We start from the raw sequence: 16436 nt of genomic DNA on the forward strand, positions 1-16436 counted from the left end.
ATTTATCAAATTGTTCTTGAAAGTTACTATATTCCAGGTATTATTCCAGGGGCTAGGGCTACAGAAATGCATCAGATAATCAAAAACACTTGCCCTCAGGGCACTTACATTCTCAAAGTGATAAAAGGCAACCAGCAAACTAGCAAGCATAATATAAAGTAAGTCTGGCGGTGATGAGAACATGAGAGAACAAAAAACCGGGAAGGCACACTAGAGAGGGTGAAATCCCGGAAGGTCTCTTTGAGGTGACACAGCGGCCAACACCTCCAAGAGGTGAGGGAGGAAGAAACGAACACTCTAAAGGAGAGCATTCTGGGAAAAGAGTACATGCAAAGGCTCCATGGCAAATGTGCCTGGTGATGAGCTCTGCAAGGTTGGTGTTGAGTGGAAGTCTGGATAGAATATGAGAAGCATCTGCATGCTGGTGTATTTAAAGCGATGTGACGGATTGAGCTCACTAAGGAAGTAATATGTAGGTAAGAAGAGCTCTGAGGCCTGACCCCACAGCTTTCCACGTTGAAGGTTGAGAGGATGAGAAGTAGCGGGCAAAAGAGAGTCAGAAGGAGCCACCAGTGAAGTGGAATGAAACCCAGAAGCTTAGGTCGTCCTTGAAACCAGGTGAAGAAAGTGTGTTTTCAAAGGGAAAGATCAACTCGGCAGGCAGTTATCAAGACAGACGAAAGACTGGATTTCACAACATAAGAGTTCTCCGGTGGCCTCAACAAGAGAGCAATTTGGGTGAAGTGTTGCGGGGTAACGCTTGCCTGGAGTGGTTTCAAGAGAGAACGAGAGGGAGAAAGTGGAGGACAGACAACAGCTTTAAGGAGTTTTTGCTGTAAAGTGGAACACTGAAATGGAAGTGGGCTGGAAGGGGGTCAAGAGAGATTTTTGGAAATATCTGTTATCTTCACAAAACTGTTCATGCAGTTGGAAATAATGCAACTGGGAGGGAAAAGTTGATGGTGCAGGAGAATGGGGGACTGGAGGAAGGCTCCAAGTGGCAGGCGGGGACATGAAGCGAGGTACACACAGAGGTGCTGGCCTTCAGTGGAAGCACCGGTCGTTCATCCAGGCTGTGCAGGGTGCAAGCAGAAGACATGGACGAAGGGGAAGGTAAGGACACAGATGAAAGCAGAGGGTATTTCCCTTTGATTCCTTTTTGCTCCCTCTCAGGGAAACAAGAAGAATGAACCTGGGTTGAGGGTGAAACCAGGAAAGTTCAACAAAAAGGGTGTCACGATTTCAAAGTTCCATGATGTTTCTCTGTTTTGCAGGGATCTCTAGGAAGAGACTTGCCAACTCTGAGGCACATTGAAAAGACCCACAAGTCTACTTCATGTCAACTGGAATATTCACATGTAAAATTTGGGTATATTTTAGGAAATTCATACAACTGTTCTCACATGAGATTAAAAAATCAGAATCTTACTGATTTTGAATTTATAATCTAAGAAACTGGTAAAATGTGCTGTTACAATAATAGCATCATATTTCTTTTAGAGTAATCAGAGAATTTAGGAGTAAAGACCGTTAGAGAATGCTTACCTATATTTCCTCCAATTTCATATAACCGTTGGTTCTGAATCTTAATGCATTCTGACGAACCATAACTGAAAAAAAGAAGGCAATGTAATTTTAACCCTGTTCTATGATCTGAGGTAAATCTGTGGATTAAATAACCATGGCAACAAACAATTCCTTCTGCCTTGAGTGAAATATACCCACAAATCATTATTACAATTGAAGTTATGATAAAAACTTATTATTATTATTATTATTATTTTTTTTTTTTACTTGTTTGACACAGACAAGCATTCAAGGCACAGAAAGGATGGGACTATCCCAAACTAAGACGGATGCTGCTGTCCCCTGCAGCAACCTGGAGCCCATTCTGTCCCCAACTGACAGCTTCATTTAAGAGAGTAAACTGTTAGAGACACGCCAAGGCTGGCTAAGGAGCAGCTGGATGTTTCATATTGCCTTGTCATTGGTCACATTACTCTCGATTCGAAAGAAGTCAGGTTTCATTTCTCTTTTTGCCAGAAACTGAATGGGATTCTCTCCTTTGTCCATGCCATGTTTCTAAACTTGCCTAAAGCTTTTCAGACTGTCTAATGTTGACTTCATTGCATGTTTCTGCTCTATGGTGAAAGCAAGTCAGAGAAAATAATTGCCCAGTTTAATTTCAGCATCCTGGAATACTGCAGTAGAAAAGTCTAGAAAGACCATTGTTGATCTCCACCTACATGAGGAATGACTTTCAGCTTGGTTTCTTCAAAAAGACTGCCTTAGCTCTTTGTGAGGAAGAAAGATGTGTGGCCTATTTTATTGTTTAAACATTTTGAGATAATGGTAGATTTGCATGTAGTTTTAAGAAATTATACAGGTAGATCCTGTCTACCCTTTACCCAGTTTCCCCCAATAATAACATTTTGCAAAACTCTAGTTTGCTACCACAACCAGAATGTCAACATTGATTCAGTTAAGATACAGGATATTTCCATCATCACTAGATCTCCCGTTTACCTTTTACAGTCCCACTCCCTACCCTCTCCATCATTACTATGCTCATCCCTTGTCCCTAGTAATGTCTACTCGATTCTACATTTTCTAGAAGCTTCTAATTTCAAAAATGTTACACAGAGTAAATAGAAACAGAGTACAGAGCTTTTTTTGTATTCATTTTTTTCTTTTTAAATATAATTTATTGTCAAATTGGCTTACATTCTGTATGGGCTTTTTTTTCTAATCAGCATAAATCACTGAAGACTCGCCAAGGTGTTGCATTTTATTGATGAGTAGCATGCCATGGTATGGATGTACCAGTTTGTTTTTTACCTGTTGAAGAACATCTGGTTTTTTTCCACCAGTTTTTTACTATTTTAAATAAAGTTGCTATAAGCATTTGTGTTCAGGTTTTTGTGTGAATATTATCTTCATTTCTTTGAGCTAAATTCTCAGGAGTGTGCAAGCTGGATCACACGGTAGTTGCATATTTAGTTTTATGAAAAACTGTCAAACTGTTTTACAGAGCAACTATAGCCTTTTACATTCTCACCACCAATGTAGGAGTGATCCGGTTTCTCTGTATCTTTGCCAGTATTTGATGTCATCGTTATTTTTTATTTTAGCCATTCTCAGATGGTTTAATGATAGTCATTGTGGCTCTGCATTTCCCTAATGGCTACTGAACATGTTTTCATGTGCATATTTGTATCCATATATCCTCTTTAGTGAAATATCTGTTCACATCTTTTGCTCATTTTTAATTTGGATATTTTTATTGTTGAGTATTGAGTGTTCTCTATATATTCTAGAAACTAGTCATTTGCTGGATATAAGGTCTGTATACATCCTTAGTTTGTCTTTTCAACCATTTCACTGAGTCTTTCAGTATATAAGTTTTCAGTTTTGAAAGATGTCCAATTTATGGATCATGCTTTTGATATCAACTTTAAGAACTCTTTACTAGCCCTACATCACAGAGGTTTTCTCCTGTTATTTTCTAAAAGTGTTATAGTTTTACATTTTAAATTTAAATATGCACTACGGGTTAATTACTTTTCTTTCTCTTTCTTTCTTTTTTGTCTACAGATATTCAACTGCTAGAGCACCATTTATCATTTGTTGAAAAGGCTGTCCTTCAGCCATTGAATTGTTTTTGTACTTTTGTCAAAAATCAGTTATTAGAATAGTCACATTCATAGAGACAAAGTAGAAGAGCAGTTACCACTGCTTGGGAGAGGGAGAAATGAAGAGTTATTGTTTAATGGGGACAGAGTCTGAGTATGGGATGATAAAATCTTTCCGGAGATGGATGGTGGTAATGACCGTGTAACAATGTAAATGTACTTAATACCATTGGAATGTACACTTAAAATTATAAACTTTATGTTATGTGCATTTTTATTTCTTCCTTTAAAATCTGTATGCCTACTTGCCCAGCCACCCTTCCTTCATTCTTCCCTTCTCCCTTCCTTCCTCCTTCCCTCCCTGGCTTTCTCTCCTCCTCTCCCCGCTCTGCCCCCCTCCCCTCCCCCCCCCCCCCCCCTTACCTTCCTTTCTCTTTCCTTATATTGAGTGGCTTCGTCCTCCAATAGTATGTTGAACACAAGTTACAAGTAGTGTTTTTTTTTTTTAAGTAATTTTCTTGATCTTGGAAGGAAAGCATTCAATCTTTCATCATTAAGTATAAGGTTTGTTATAGGTTTTTATAGATGGTAGTTATCAAGTTGAGGAAGTTCTTCCCTTTTCCTAGTTCACTGAGAGTTTTTATCATGAATGGGTATTGGATTTTGTCAAATGTTTTTTTCTGTATCAGTTAACATGATCTATGATTTTTCTCCAATCTGAGGATGGATTACATTACTTTCTGAATATTGACCTAAACTGAAACGAATCCCACTTGATCATGGTGAGTAACTCTTTTCATATATGTTGGATTAGATTTGCTCATGGTTTGCCTAGGACTTTTATCTCTAAGTTCATGAGAGATACTGGTCTGCACTGTTTGTTTGTTTATTGTCTTTGGTGTCAGGTCAACACTAGTTTCATAAAATGAGTTAGGTAGTGTCCCTTCTTCTCTTCTATTTTCTGAAAAAGAATGTGCTAAATTGCTGTGAATTCTTTAAACATCTGCTAGAATTCTCCAGTGAAGCCATCTGGACTTGGAGATTTCTTTTTTGGGGAAACTTTTAAATTAAAAATTCAGGGGTGCTTGGGTGGCTCAGGCAGTTAAGTGTCTGTCTTCAGCTCAGGTCATGATCTCACTGTTGGCAGGTTCAAGCCCCGTGTCAGGCTCTGCGCTGACAGCCTGGAGCCTGCTTCAGATCCTGTCCTCCTCTCTCTCTGCACCTCCCCCCTCACTGTGTTTCTCTCTCTCTCTTGAAAATAAATGTTAAAAAACAAATAAATAAATTAGTTAATTAAAAATTCCATTTCTTTAATGGCCTCAAAACTATTTCATCTTGGTTGTGTTTTGGTAATCTGTAGTCTTAGAGGAACTGGTCCATTTCTTTTAAGTTTTCAATTTTGAGCATACAGTTGTTTATAGTATTTTCATATTATCCTTTTAAGGGAAATATTACATAGTGATATTTTTTGCTTTAAAATTGGTGATTTTTTTGCTTTTCATTTCTAGAAGTTTATCAATTTTATTGTTTCTTAAAAGAACCAGCTTTTTGTTTCACTGATCTCTATCATTTTCCTGTTTTCAATTTCACTGATTTCTGTTCTTCTATCACTTCCTTCATTTTGTGTTTATTTTGCTCTTATTTTTCTAGTTTCTTGAGGTAGAAACTTACTTGATTATTCTGAGATCTCGCCCTCTTTTTTAATGCAAGCATTTACTGCTATACATTTTTCGCTCAGCATGGCTTTAGCTGCACTGTACAAAATTTGGTAAGCTGCAGTTTTATTTTCAATCTATGTACTTTAAAAAAAATCTTCTTTAACACTTCCTCTTTGACTTGTGGAGTTTTTACAAGTGTGTGGTTTAATTTTTAAATATTTAGAGATTTTCACGTTGTCCTAATGTTACTGACATCTAGTTTGATTCCTTTATGGACAGAAAAGATACCTTGTATTATTTAAATTATTTTAAATTTACTGAGGTTTGTGTTATGGCCCATGATATGGTCTATCTTTTATAATTACACCTTGATTTATTTACAGAATTTTTAAATATACTACTTTGTATTTTGTGTGTGTGTGTGTGTGTGGTTTCTCAGGCATTACAATACACAAATGTAACTTATCATGGTCCACTGGATTGAGGTTTTACTACTTTTAGTGATGTGTAGAAACCTACTTCTGTCAGTTCTCTTTATCTTCATACTTTAAGAATAAACATTTAATTCTATTTATTCTTAGTTCGTTGAATTAAAAATAACATAAGTTAAAGGAAGAGGACCACTAACGCATATATTATTTCATTTTTAAAACAGAAAGATAATCCTGATATTCTAGCATAACTAAACTTTACCTATTTACTTTGAAATTACTTTACCATTAATATTCTCCTAATTGGTAGAACCCTAACAAATTTTACAAATAAACCTAATTTTAGAACTTTTAGATTTACTTAAAAATTGTGAAAATAGTATAGACAGTTCCATATTCCCCACACCTGGTTGCCCCTATTATTAACATCTAACATTAATACGGTACATTTGTCACAACTAATGAATATAATACATTGTTATTAACCAAAGTTCATATTTCATTCAGATTTTCCTAGTTTTTACCTAGTATCTGCTTTCTGTTCCAGAGACCCACCCAGAGTATTGCAATATATTTAGTAATTATAGTTGGTTGAATAGTGTCCTTTCCAAAATTCATGTCCACCTGGATCTTTAAGAATGTGACTTTATTTGAATATAGGGTATTTGCTGATGTAATCACTTAAGAATCTTGGGATGAAATCATCCTGGATTCAGAAGATGCCCTAAAATCCACTGAGTCTTTATTAAGAAGGGAAGAAGACACAGAGAAACATAGGGAAGAGGATGATATGAAGATGGAGAGATTGAAGTGATACGTCTATAAGCCACGGAATGCCAAGGATGCTGGCAACCACCAGAAGCTAGGAGAGAGGCATGAGAAAGACTCTCCCTCAGAGCCTCCAGAAGGAACCGACCCTGCGGACATATTTGTTCAGACTTCTGGCCTCCTGAACTGAGAGAATACATTTCTGTTGTTTTAAGCCAGAAGGTTGAGGTAATTTGTTATGCAAATACCGGGAAACGAACACCTAGTCATGTCTCGTTAGGCTCCTCTTGATTCTGTTTCTCACCTCTGTCTTGTTTTTGACATCCATGACAGTTTTCAGGAAGACACATCAGGTATTTTGTAGAACATTTCTAAGTTGGGATTTATCTGATGTTTTTCTCATGTTTAGGCTGAAGTTATATGTTCTTGGGAGGAAAGCAACAGATGTAAAGTGCCATTTTCATCATTTCTTATCAAGGGTACATACTATGAGCAAGACTTAGCATTGTTGATGTTAATCTTGGTCACCTGGCTGAGGTCAGATTTCATGACTATGAAGTTGTTCTTTTTCCCTCTTTACATACTGCAATCTTTGGAAGGAAGTCACAATGCAGACAATAAGGGGTGCTGAGCCTCAACCCTTCTTAAATGTAATTACCTTAAATATGTCCTCTACCTACACTGAGCAGCATATCAGATGTAAAAGTTTTTGCTTCAACCATTAAATATGATTTAAGAAACGCATAACGAGTAGGATAATCTCTTACATTTACTACTGTTTACCTATTCTGATGTTCTCTTTTCCTTTCCGATGCTCCAAGCCTTTGTTAACATTTTCTTTCTATTTAGAGAACTTCCTTTATCCATTCTTTATGGGTAAGTCTGAAAAATCTCAGTTTGGCTTCACCCAAGAATGTCATTTCCCCTTCATTCTGGAAGGGTATTTTTTGCAGGACTTAGAATTCAAGGTTGACAGTATTTGCTTTCAGTACTTGGAAAAATGTTATGCCACTTCCATCTGGCCTCCAGGGTTTCAGATAAGAAATCTGCTGTCGTTGGAATTGGTGTTCCCTATAAGAAAGCCATTGCTTCTCTCTGAATACTTTCAAGGTTTTTTTCTTTGTCTTTAATCTTTACAAGTTTAATTACATTGTTGTGCCAAGGATTTCCTTTGGTTTGTCTTATTTGGGTTCACTTAGTTTCTGGAATATGTCGGTTTACACCTTTGCTAATTTGGAATGTTATCAGCCATTGTTTATTCAAATACTTTTTCCGTTCCTCTCTATTTTCTCTACTTTCGGTGCTGCAATGATGCGAATGTTAGCTTTCTTATTATAGTCCATGGATCCCTGGACTCAGAATATAGTCTGAGACTATATTCACTTTTTTAGGTCTGTCTTCTTTGTTCAGAATAAATAATGCTAGTGATATGTCCTCAAGTTTACTGATTATATCCTCTGTCAATTCCACTCTACTATTGAGCCCAGCGAGCGAGTTTTTATTTTAGTGATTCTGTTTTTCAGTTCTATAATTTTCATTACATTCTCTTTATAACTTCTATTTGTTTGCTGAGGTTTTCTATTTTTTCATTTTATTTATGAGAATCATAGTTGCTTGTTGAAGCCTTTTTTTTTTTCCTTTGAGATGGCTACTGTAAAATTCTTGTCAGATTAATTCAGACATCTGATTCCATTTAGCACCAGCATTTGTCAATTGTCTTTTCTCATTCCTATTGTGATTTTCCTGGGTTTAGGTATAATGAGTGATTCTGTATCATACTGCAGACACTTTGGATATTATGAGACTCTGGATCTTATTTAATCATCATTTTTGGCAGGCAGTCCTGTTGAGGTATAGCACAAGGTCTGGGTGGGTGTGTATCTTCAGCTTTTTGCTGGGCCCCACTGACACCTGCCCAGTGAAAGTGGGACACCAACTGGCACCATTCTGCTGCCTCTGATTGAGGGTGTAAGATCAGCCGCCTGCTGGGCTCTGCTGCCACCAGGGAGGGGAAACAGAAGGCTGCCTCAAGCTGCTTTGCTGCTGCTGGGTGAGGGTAAAGCTCAGCTTATCGTTGGGCCATACTGACTCTGAGGGTGGGGTGAAGCTGGGGGATACTGTCTGCCTCGCACAGACTCGTCAGGTCTCCCCGATGCTGGGTGGAGGTGCTGACACTAACGTGGCTGGGAACTGGATCACCAAGGGATTCTGCTGGGTGGGGCATGCAGATCAGTGGCCTGCTTGGTCCCACTGAGACCACAGGCGTGATGGTGTGCTCTTCCAGTTCCTGTTTGGTTGGAGCAGGGTAGGTACTGCCAGAATGGTGCTTTGTGTTTAGACCACTCTCTCCCCAGTCCTTTGGCTGGGAGCAGGCTCTTCTTGGAACTCTTTTATTGTCTGCGTCTGTGCCAGGTTGGAGGTTTCTGCAGTTCCTGCCTGGATATGTGGGAGGCAATAAGGAAACCCAAGAATTCACCACCATGTTGTTTCAGAGGCCCGATGTCCTTAGGTGGTCAGCACTCGTCTTTCTACCTTTTAGTGTCTTCCTACACTTGTCGTTAGGTTATGTCCAAGGGTTTTTAGTCCTAAGAGGGAGGATCTGGGAGAAGGAGACTTCTTTCTTCTTTTTTTTACTTAAACAGAACAGCCTCTAGTGAAACAGGCAAAAATGGGCCACTTTACAACTAAACTGAAATTGGCCACAGTTCTAACTGGTGAAGAAAATGGACTGGACAAAATCTGTTGAAGAAGTTCATACAAAGAATTTGCATCTATCTGCAGTCACTGATTCTGACTTACTTTTACCAGAAACATTTTCATTCTACAAAAGGTCTACATGACAGCACAGAGGCAGTTTTGTCATGCATGTGACTAGGAATCTATTGTGTGTTCAAATCCCCTCAGTGGAATTTCAAGTCTCTCTATTACCGCCTAGTGGTAACTACTTATGGTGTCTTCACAGTGAAGAGAAGTAAGTTTTTGGGGCTCCTGTTGGCCCCTATTATTTTCTTTTTTTATATAGTACATATATAACATGCACACATCCTACATAAAAACACTTGAAGAACTTTCACAAAGTGAACATACCATGTAACCAGCCCCCATAGTCTAAAAAAAGAACTTCTTAGAAGCCACTATCATGGCTTCTTGGTCACTATCCCTTCCACCCTTACAGAAAGCCACTAACCTGGCTTCTAATGCTATAGGTTACTTCTATTGGCTACTCCTGTTTTTTTTTTTTAACTGAAATATTTCTATCAAGTTAGTCGATTCTTACACGTATGAAATATAATACAGAAAGATTCTTCATACTCTTTGCCCACTTTTCCCCAAATGGTAAAAAAAATACAGTATAATGCTAGTTAGAATCCTGACATTGATACGATCCACCCATCTTCTTTAGATTTCCCATTTTACATGTACTCATTTGTATGCATGCGGGTATTAAGTTCAGTACAACTTGTACAGGTTCTTATCTACCACCAGAGTCAAGACACTGAGCAGCTCCAATATCTCCAGGTCCTTGTGTCACCCTTTTATGACCATACCCATCTCTCTCCCATAATCTGCCCTCCCCAACTTTTGGCAACTGCTAATCTACCCTCCATTTCTAAAATTTTGTCATTTCAAAATGTTATATAAATGGAGTGTTACGGTATGTAACCTTCCTCAACTGGCTTGTTCCCACCCTCAACATGGGTACTCCTTTTTAGTATGATTGGAAAGCTTCTCTTTGAGAACCTCCATCAGTTTTACTATAAACCCTCAAACTGTACCTGCTGTCTAATGGACAGATTTAAACTAGTGCTTCTCATCTTTTAAAAACCTCAGGGCAAATGTTTATCCTTTAATAAGTATGCCTAGACAAAAATTATCCTGATTTATGGTGCTTCAAGATGACTTAGGGCAAATGAGGAAAGGATTTTTTTTTTTTTTTTTTGTAAATAGAATTCTGATCTCAAGATTAATTAGCAGTAGGTTTTAAGAAAGACGACAGCAATGATGCCCGTTCAACTACATAAGCTTTATGTATAGGCTTTATATATAGGCATGTCGAAGCCCAGTGAAGCCTGGAATGGTATTCTAGGTATCTATAAAACTAACTTGCTATATTTTTTATTCTAATAAAAAGTAAACTCATTGAGTAAATGAAACCAAGATAGAAGATATCTATTAAGAATTCTATTTGTAGAAATTTCTTCAAAAAATAACCCTCCCCAAAAGAAAAAGAAACAAACCAAACATTTCTGTTATCAACAATTCTATGGTCTACTTAATTTCTTTCTCTACTTTTCACTTACTCTATTGGTAAAGTCCCCAAAATAACAGGTTCTAATTTTTCAAAAAAGCCAAGTTTGTAAATGCCTGGGAGTTACTTATCTGATAAAAGATCATCTTCCTTGTACAGAGACCTATACTCACTTTTACTCACCTGTTCTCATATTGAAATTTTGCCAGTATGTCTTTGGCTTTGGTGTGACTATTGAGTTGAATGGCCATGGACACCTTAGAGAGAAGTGGAGCATGGACCCTTATGACTCCTTCCGGCACGTCAGACTGCCAATGAGGAAAAATTCAGTACATTCTGTCAAACTAGGATGAATATCGCTTTAATGATTGCACTTTAAAGATGTGAAAATCAGTGGCATTATGAATTAGGAAAACATGTAAATATGACCAGTATTTAACCAGAATGAAACACTGCTTTCTTTTTAACAGGAGATTCACTAATGAGTAAACTTAACCTGGGATTTTACTTTTGTTACATACTTAAGGCACTTGCTATAGTCCCTTAAAATAATAAGACAAGTAACACTAGGTTATGACAAAATCTCATGTTTCTATCAGTTCATTTTGTGCCCTAAATAAGCTTACTTCAAGCAGGAGTCTGTATTTCAGTATATTTTAAGAAGAGTCACCTTCTGAAAAATTTGAGAATCAATTAGAAAATACAGCTTTTTAAAACCCTTTTTCTTTAGTTATTAACAATGATTGGCTGGCCCAAGTTGAATTCCAGATGGGGATTTAAAACTTGATCCCTCAAAGTGTGCTGATAACACTCTGAAGAGCAGGTGTGGACTGCTGAGCATCTCTGGTTTCATATGACAAGACTGGCCTGGAGACCTGCCTTGGAGCTCTGATTAAATGAAATAGTCAGAGAATGGCACTTAGGTCTAATTAACATCAACTGATGTTTTTTCAGGACTGGAAAATTTCTTTTGTTTCAAAATTTGGAATGTTTTAAAAATGAATTCTCCGTCTAGATATGAACGGAAATAAATTTCTACCTGAGGATCTGGCTACTCCTTAGGCATTTTATCAATTTGAACATTCTCAAAAAATGGCATTGTTGATATAGAAAGTTTATGTTGAACTGACTCAATATATACCCTAGAAGGAATATATTATGGGTTGAATTGTGTCCCACAATAGATACGTTGAAGTCTTACCCCCCAGCAGCTGAGAATATAACCTTATATGGAAATAGGGTCACCGCAGATGTGATTAGCTAAGACAAGGTCATATGGAACAGAGTGGACGTATATCCACTATGGCTACCGTCCTTCTAAGAGGAGAAGAGACACAGACACACACACAGCGTGTAAAGATGGACACAGAGATCGGAGTGATACATCTACAAGCTAAGGAACACCAAGGATTGCTGGCATCACCAAAAGCTAGGAATGATGTCAGAAACAGGTCCTTCTCTCAAGGCCTTCAGAAGGACCAACGCAGCTGACACCCTGATTTCAGAATTTTAGTCTCCAGAACTGTGAGAGAATACATTTCAATTGTTTTAAGCTGTTTAGTTTGTGGTGCTTTGTGACAACAGCACTAGGAAACTAATAGAAAATATTTTAAAATACAGTCAGTTCTTATGGTCCTTTTCTACTATTACCAGCAAGAACCAGGACAGCATGCCAGGGAATGGATGCTGAGAAAGTTGGACTTGGTGGGGGAAGGTGCAGAGCGTCCCCAGAGTCTTGGAGTCAAGACTATACTCCTAAAACCCTCTCTTGGTCATTTCATGCCCTTCCTCTCCCAGCTCCCCAGAAGCCTCTGTAAGATAAATTCCACATTCCTGACATTACTGAACCTGTGATCATAATCACATTTTCCCTATTAATATTTATAGTATTCATACTTGCGTACAGAATGCCTAGCCATACATTTTGAGTCATAAGTTAGCAGATTCTCTTCCTATACTATTCCTTCATGTGCCACATGAAATGCTAAGTCTGAAGGATGTTTCATGATCAAATTAAAAAAAAAGATATGGTACGGGGAGGCGCCTGGGTGGCTCAGTCGGTTAAGCACCCGACTTCAGCTCAGGTCATCGTCTCACAGTCCGTGAGTTCGAGCCCCATGTTGGGCTCTGGGCTGACAGCTTGGAGCCTGGAGCCTGCTTCAGATTCTGCGTCTCCCTTTCTCTCTGCCCCTCCCCCATTCATGCTCTGTCTCTCTCTGTCTCAAAAATAAATAAACATTAAAAAATATTAAAAATAAATAAATAAAAATGATATGGTAAATATATCCAGAGAATATCATGTAGGGAGTTAATACTTAGAGAGGAAAGGAAATTACTTATTTTCTTACCATTCTTCTTGAAGAGGGTGATTTTTGTAGTACCTTTGAAGTCTTGGGGCTTATAACCTAAATAAAACACATTTAGTCCTCAGGATTAACATTAGGAAAACGAGCACATGCTGCTATTAGAAGTGTAAACTGTCACAGTCTTTATGGAAAATATTTGGGGAATATTTATCAAAGTATAAAATGACCCAACAATGTCACATCTGTAAGTTTATCCTACAAATATACTTCATTTGTGAGAAATAATGTCTATACAATTTTGTTCACTGATGCATAAATCTTAACAGCGAAAGGCTGGACATGATCTAACCTTTCACCAATACGAATTGCTTACATAAATTAAGTTACATCTACAGAATGTCATGCAAAAGAAGCAAAGAAGGCTTTGTCAACTGATATAGAATGAACACCATGATTTCTTAAGTTGGTATAGCAAAACAAAGGACAACATTTCATGTATATTACCGTTCATGCTAAAAGGGGGAAGAACACTATTGAGAATTCAGCTCAGCTATCCATGGTGTTGCTGCCTCAGCATCCATTTTGTTTGGCCAAGCAGCCTGCAGTGACCTTAAATGGACACTGGTCCCTTGTGTAAGCCTTTGCCCTAGATAACAGCCTATGGAGTCACAAGCAAATCATACAGTGCTGTTATGACTTTCCCTGTAGCCCTTCTGATCAACAGTCTCCCCACCTCCCAAGGTTGTGCCCTTGTGTGAACCTTAGATAAGACCATAGTGGGGTTCGCAAAAATCCCACTCTTTTGGTTTGAATTGACCAAATTGGCCTTAGCCTGGGAACCCCAAAGCATTGCACCCATCGACTCTAACCAAGGAATGTGCCCCAGGTTCTGTGGCTCAGTCTACTTCTTGCCTTGACATGCACTTACAGCTCCTTGGGGGCATGCTTTGTACTTCCTCCAGAACCTCTGAGTAATAAACTTTTCTATTTCAATTTCTCTTATGGTTTGTTTTTGAGCTGTGATTCACCACCCAGTGCCTTTGTTCCACTTAACAAATGTTAATTTAACAACATCATAAGAAACATATGTTTATATTTGCTTGCATGTGCATAGTGCTTCTTTGGAAGTATATACGCCTGCATATTCCTGGGCACAACCACCCTGCCATGGTGACATGATAGTAAGCTCATGGAAGCTCATGGAAGCTCATAGTAAACTCATGGAATAGACTTCAGTAGCCACACAAAACAAAGAATTCAAACTTTACGAAATTAGCTCAGCAGAAAAGTAACTAAACAAAGCAACAACAGCTACAACAAGAAGCAAGAAACCCTGGGGAGGAGGGGAGAATCTTATTTCCAGAGTTGCCACATTATAATATTTAAAATGTCCATTCTGCAACAAAAAAATTATGAGACAGACAAAAAACGTCAAGAAAATATGGCCCACAGACAGGAAAAAAGGAGTTCCAAAAGTTTCAAAAGAAACTCCTTTAGGAAACCTAGACAACAGACTTACTAGAAAGAGCCTTTAAATCAGATATTTTAAATATGTTCAAAGAACTAACGGAAACCATGTTTAAAGAACGAAAGGAACCACGAGAACCATATCTCACCAGATTGGGAATATCAAAAAACAAACAGAAATTATAAATAAGGAATCAAATGGAAATTCTGGACTGAAAAGTCCAACTGAAATAAAATATCCACTAGAGGAGCTCAACAGCAGATTTAAGGATGCAGAAGTAAAAAATCAGTAAACCTGAAGATAAGTCCATTGACACTATCCATCTGTGGAACAGGAACTAAAAATGAAGAAAAATGAACAAAACCTAAGAAGAATTATAGGATAACATCCCCCATGAAGTGCAACCAACACATACATAATGAAGAGTCCCAGAAGAAGAAAAGGAGCAGAGAATATTTGAAATAATAATGGCTGAAAACTCCCCAAATTTGCTGATAGACATTCATCTATCAATTCAAAAAGCTCAACAAACTCCAAATTGGATAAATGCAAAGAGATCCACAGGAAAATACATCATCATCAAATTGCCAAAAGACAAAGAACCTTGAAAGCAGCAAGGTAAAAGCAGCTCAACACACACAAGAGATTTTCAGTAAGATTAACAGTGATTTCCCAGCAGAAATCACGAAAGCCAGAAGACAATGGGATAACACACTCAAAGTGCTGAAAGGAAAAAAAAAAAGCCGTCAAGCAGAATTTTCTCTGGCAAAACAATACTTAAAAATTAAGAAGAGGCCTTCTAGATGCCATCCCCCGAGAGCTGCCTGTGTTGCCCACCCATGGTCAACCCCTCCATGTTCTTTAATACTGATGTTGCAATGTTTTTCCTTTGAGCTGTTCCAAATTCAACAGAAAACTTTCATGCTCTGAGCACTGGGGAGAAAAGATCAGGTTACAAAGGTTCCAGCTTTCACAGATTATTTTGGGATTTATGTGCCAGCGTGGTGGCTTCCCGTGCCATAATGGCACTGTCAGCAAGTCTACCTATGGGGAGAAATTTGTTGATGAGAATTTTATCCTGAAGCACACTGGTCCTGGCATCCTGTCCATGGCAAATGCTGGACCCAACACAAACGGCTCCCAGTTTTTCACCCGCACCGTGAAGACTGAGTGGCAAGCATAACGTGGAAGAGGGCATGAACTCTGTGGAAGTCCCAGAGCACTGTGGGTCCAGGAATGGCAACACCAGCAAAAACATCACCACTGTTGACTATAGGCACATCTAATAAATCTGACTTATGTTTTGTCTGAACCACCAGACCATTCCTTCTGTAGCTCAGAAGAGCACCCCTTAACCCCATCTGCTTAAAATAGCCTATGATCGGGGCAACTGGGTGGCTTAGTCGGTTAAGCGTCCGACTTCAGCTCAGGTCACGATCTCACGGTCTGTGAGTTTGAGCCCCGCGTCGGGCTCTGGGCTGATGGCTCAGAGCCTGGAGCCTGCTTCCGATTCTGTGTCTCCCTCTCTCTCTGCCCCTCCCCCGTTCATGCTCTGTCTCTCTCTGTCTCAAAAATAAATAAACATTTAAAAAAAAAATAGCCTATGATCTTTGTGCTCTTGACACAATTCTTTAGCTTCCATATTTTCCTTATCCCCCTCTAAGTCCAGCTGATTTACAAAGTTAAGTTTATGATTATTAAATAAAAACTAAACAATCAAAAAATGAAGAAGAAATTAAGACATTCAAAGATAAATAAAAGCATTCCTAGTAGTACTGCCCTGAAAGAAATGTTAAGATAATCAGTCCTTCAGGCTGAGATTAAGGAACACTAGATAGTAACTTGAATCTGTGTGAAGAAATAAAGAACACCAGTAAAGAAAACTAGGTAGGTAAATATAAAAGGAAGCATTAATGTATTTTTA

The 16436-nt window shown here is 38.3% G+C and overlaps 1 protein-coding gene and 1 long non-coding RNA gene across 9 annotated transcripts in view; one reads left to right on the plus strand and one right to left on the minus strand.

Moving 5' to 3' along the window:
- The window catches only part of ARHGAP28 (Rho GTPase activating protein 28), a 203099-nt gene that overhangs the window by 16583 nt on the left and 170080 nt on the right, over positions 1–16436 (minus strand). For 7 of the 8 annotated variants that reach the window (XR_006195447.1, XM_042911218.1, XM_042911214.1 and 4 more), the window contains 3 exons: positions 13087–13143; positions 10922–11046; positions 1546–1610 (listed from right to left, as the gene is read on the minus strand). Coding sequence is in view for 7 of the 8 variants with exons in the window: in XM_042911218.1 (XP_042767152.1) it covers positions 1546–1610; positions 10922–11046; positions 13087–13143 (247 nt within the window). In the remaining variant the exon portion in view is untranslated. The remainder of the gene's footprint in view (positions 1–1545; positions 1611–10921; positions 11047–13086; positions 13144–16436) is intronic. The other variant, XM_042911217.1, reaches the window with a different exon arrangement.
- Positions 1037–6717, plus strand: LOC122204049. Its single transcript, XR_006195456.1, has 4 exons — positions 1037–1113; positions 1275–1358; positions 4355–4414; positions 6382–6717. It is a non-coding gene; the product is annotated as an uncharacterized LOC122204049 (long non-coding RNA).

This window comes from Panthera leo, chromosome D3 (assembly GCF_018350215.1).
Source record: "Panthera leo isolate Ple1 chromosome D3, P.leo_Ple1_pat1.1, whole genome shotgun sequence".
In the NCBI taxonomy this organism is placed as follows: Eukaryota; Metazoa; Chordata; class Mammalia; order Carnivora; family Felidae; genus Panthera; species Panthera leo.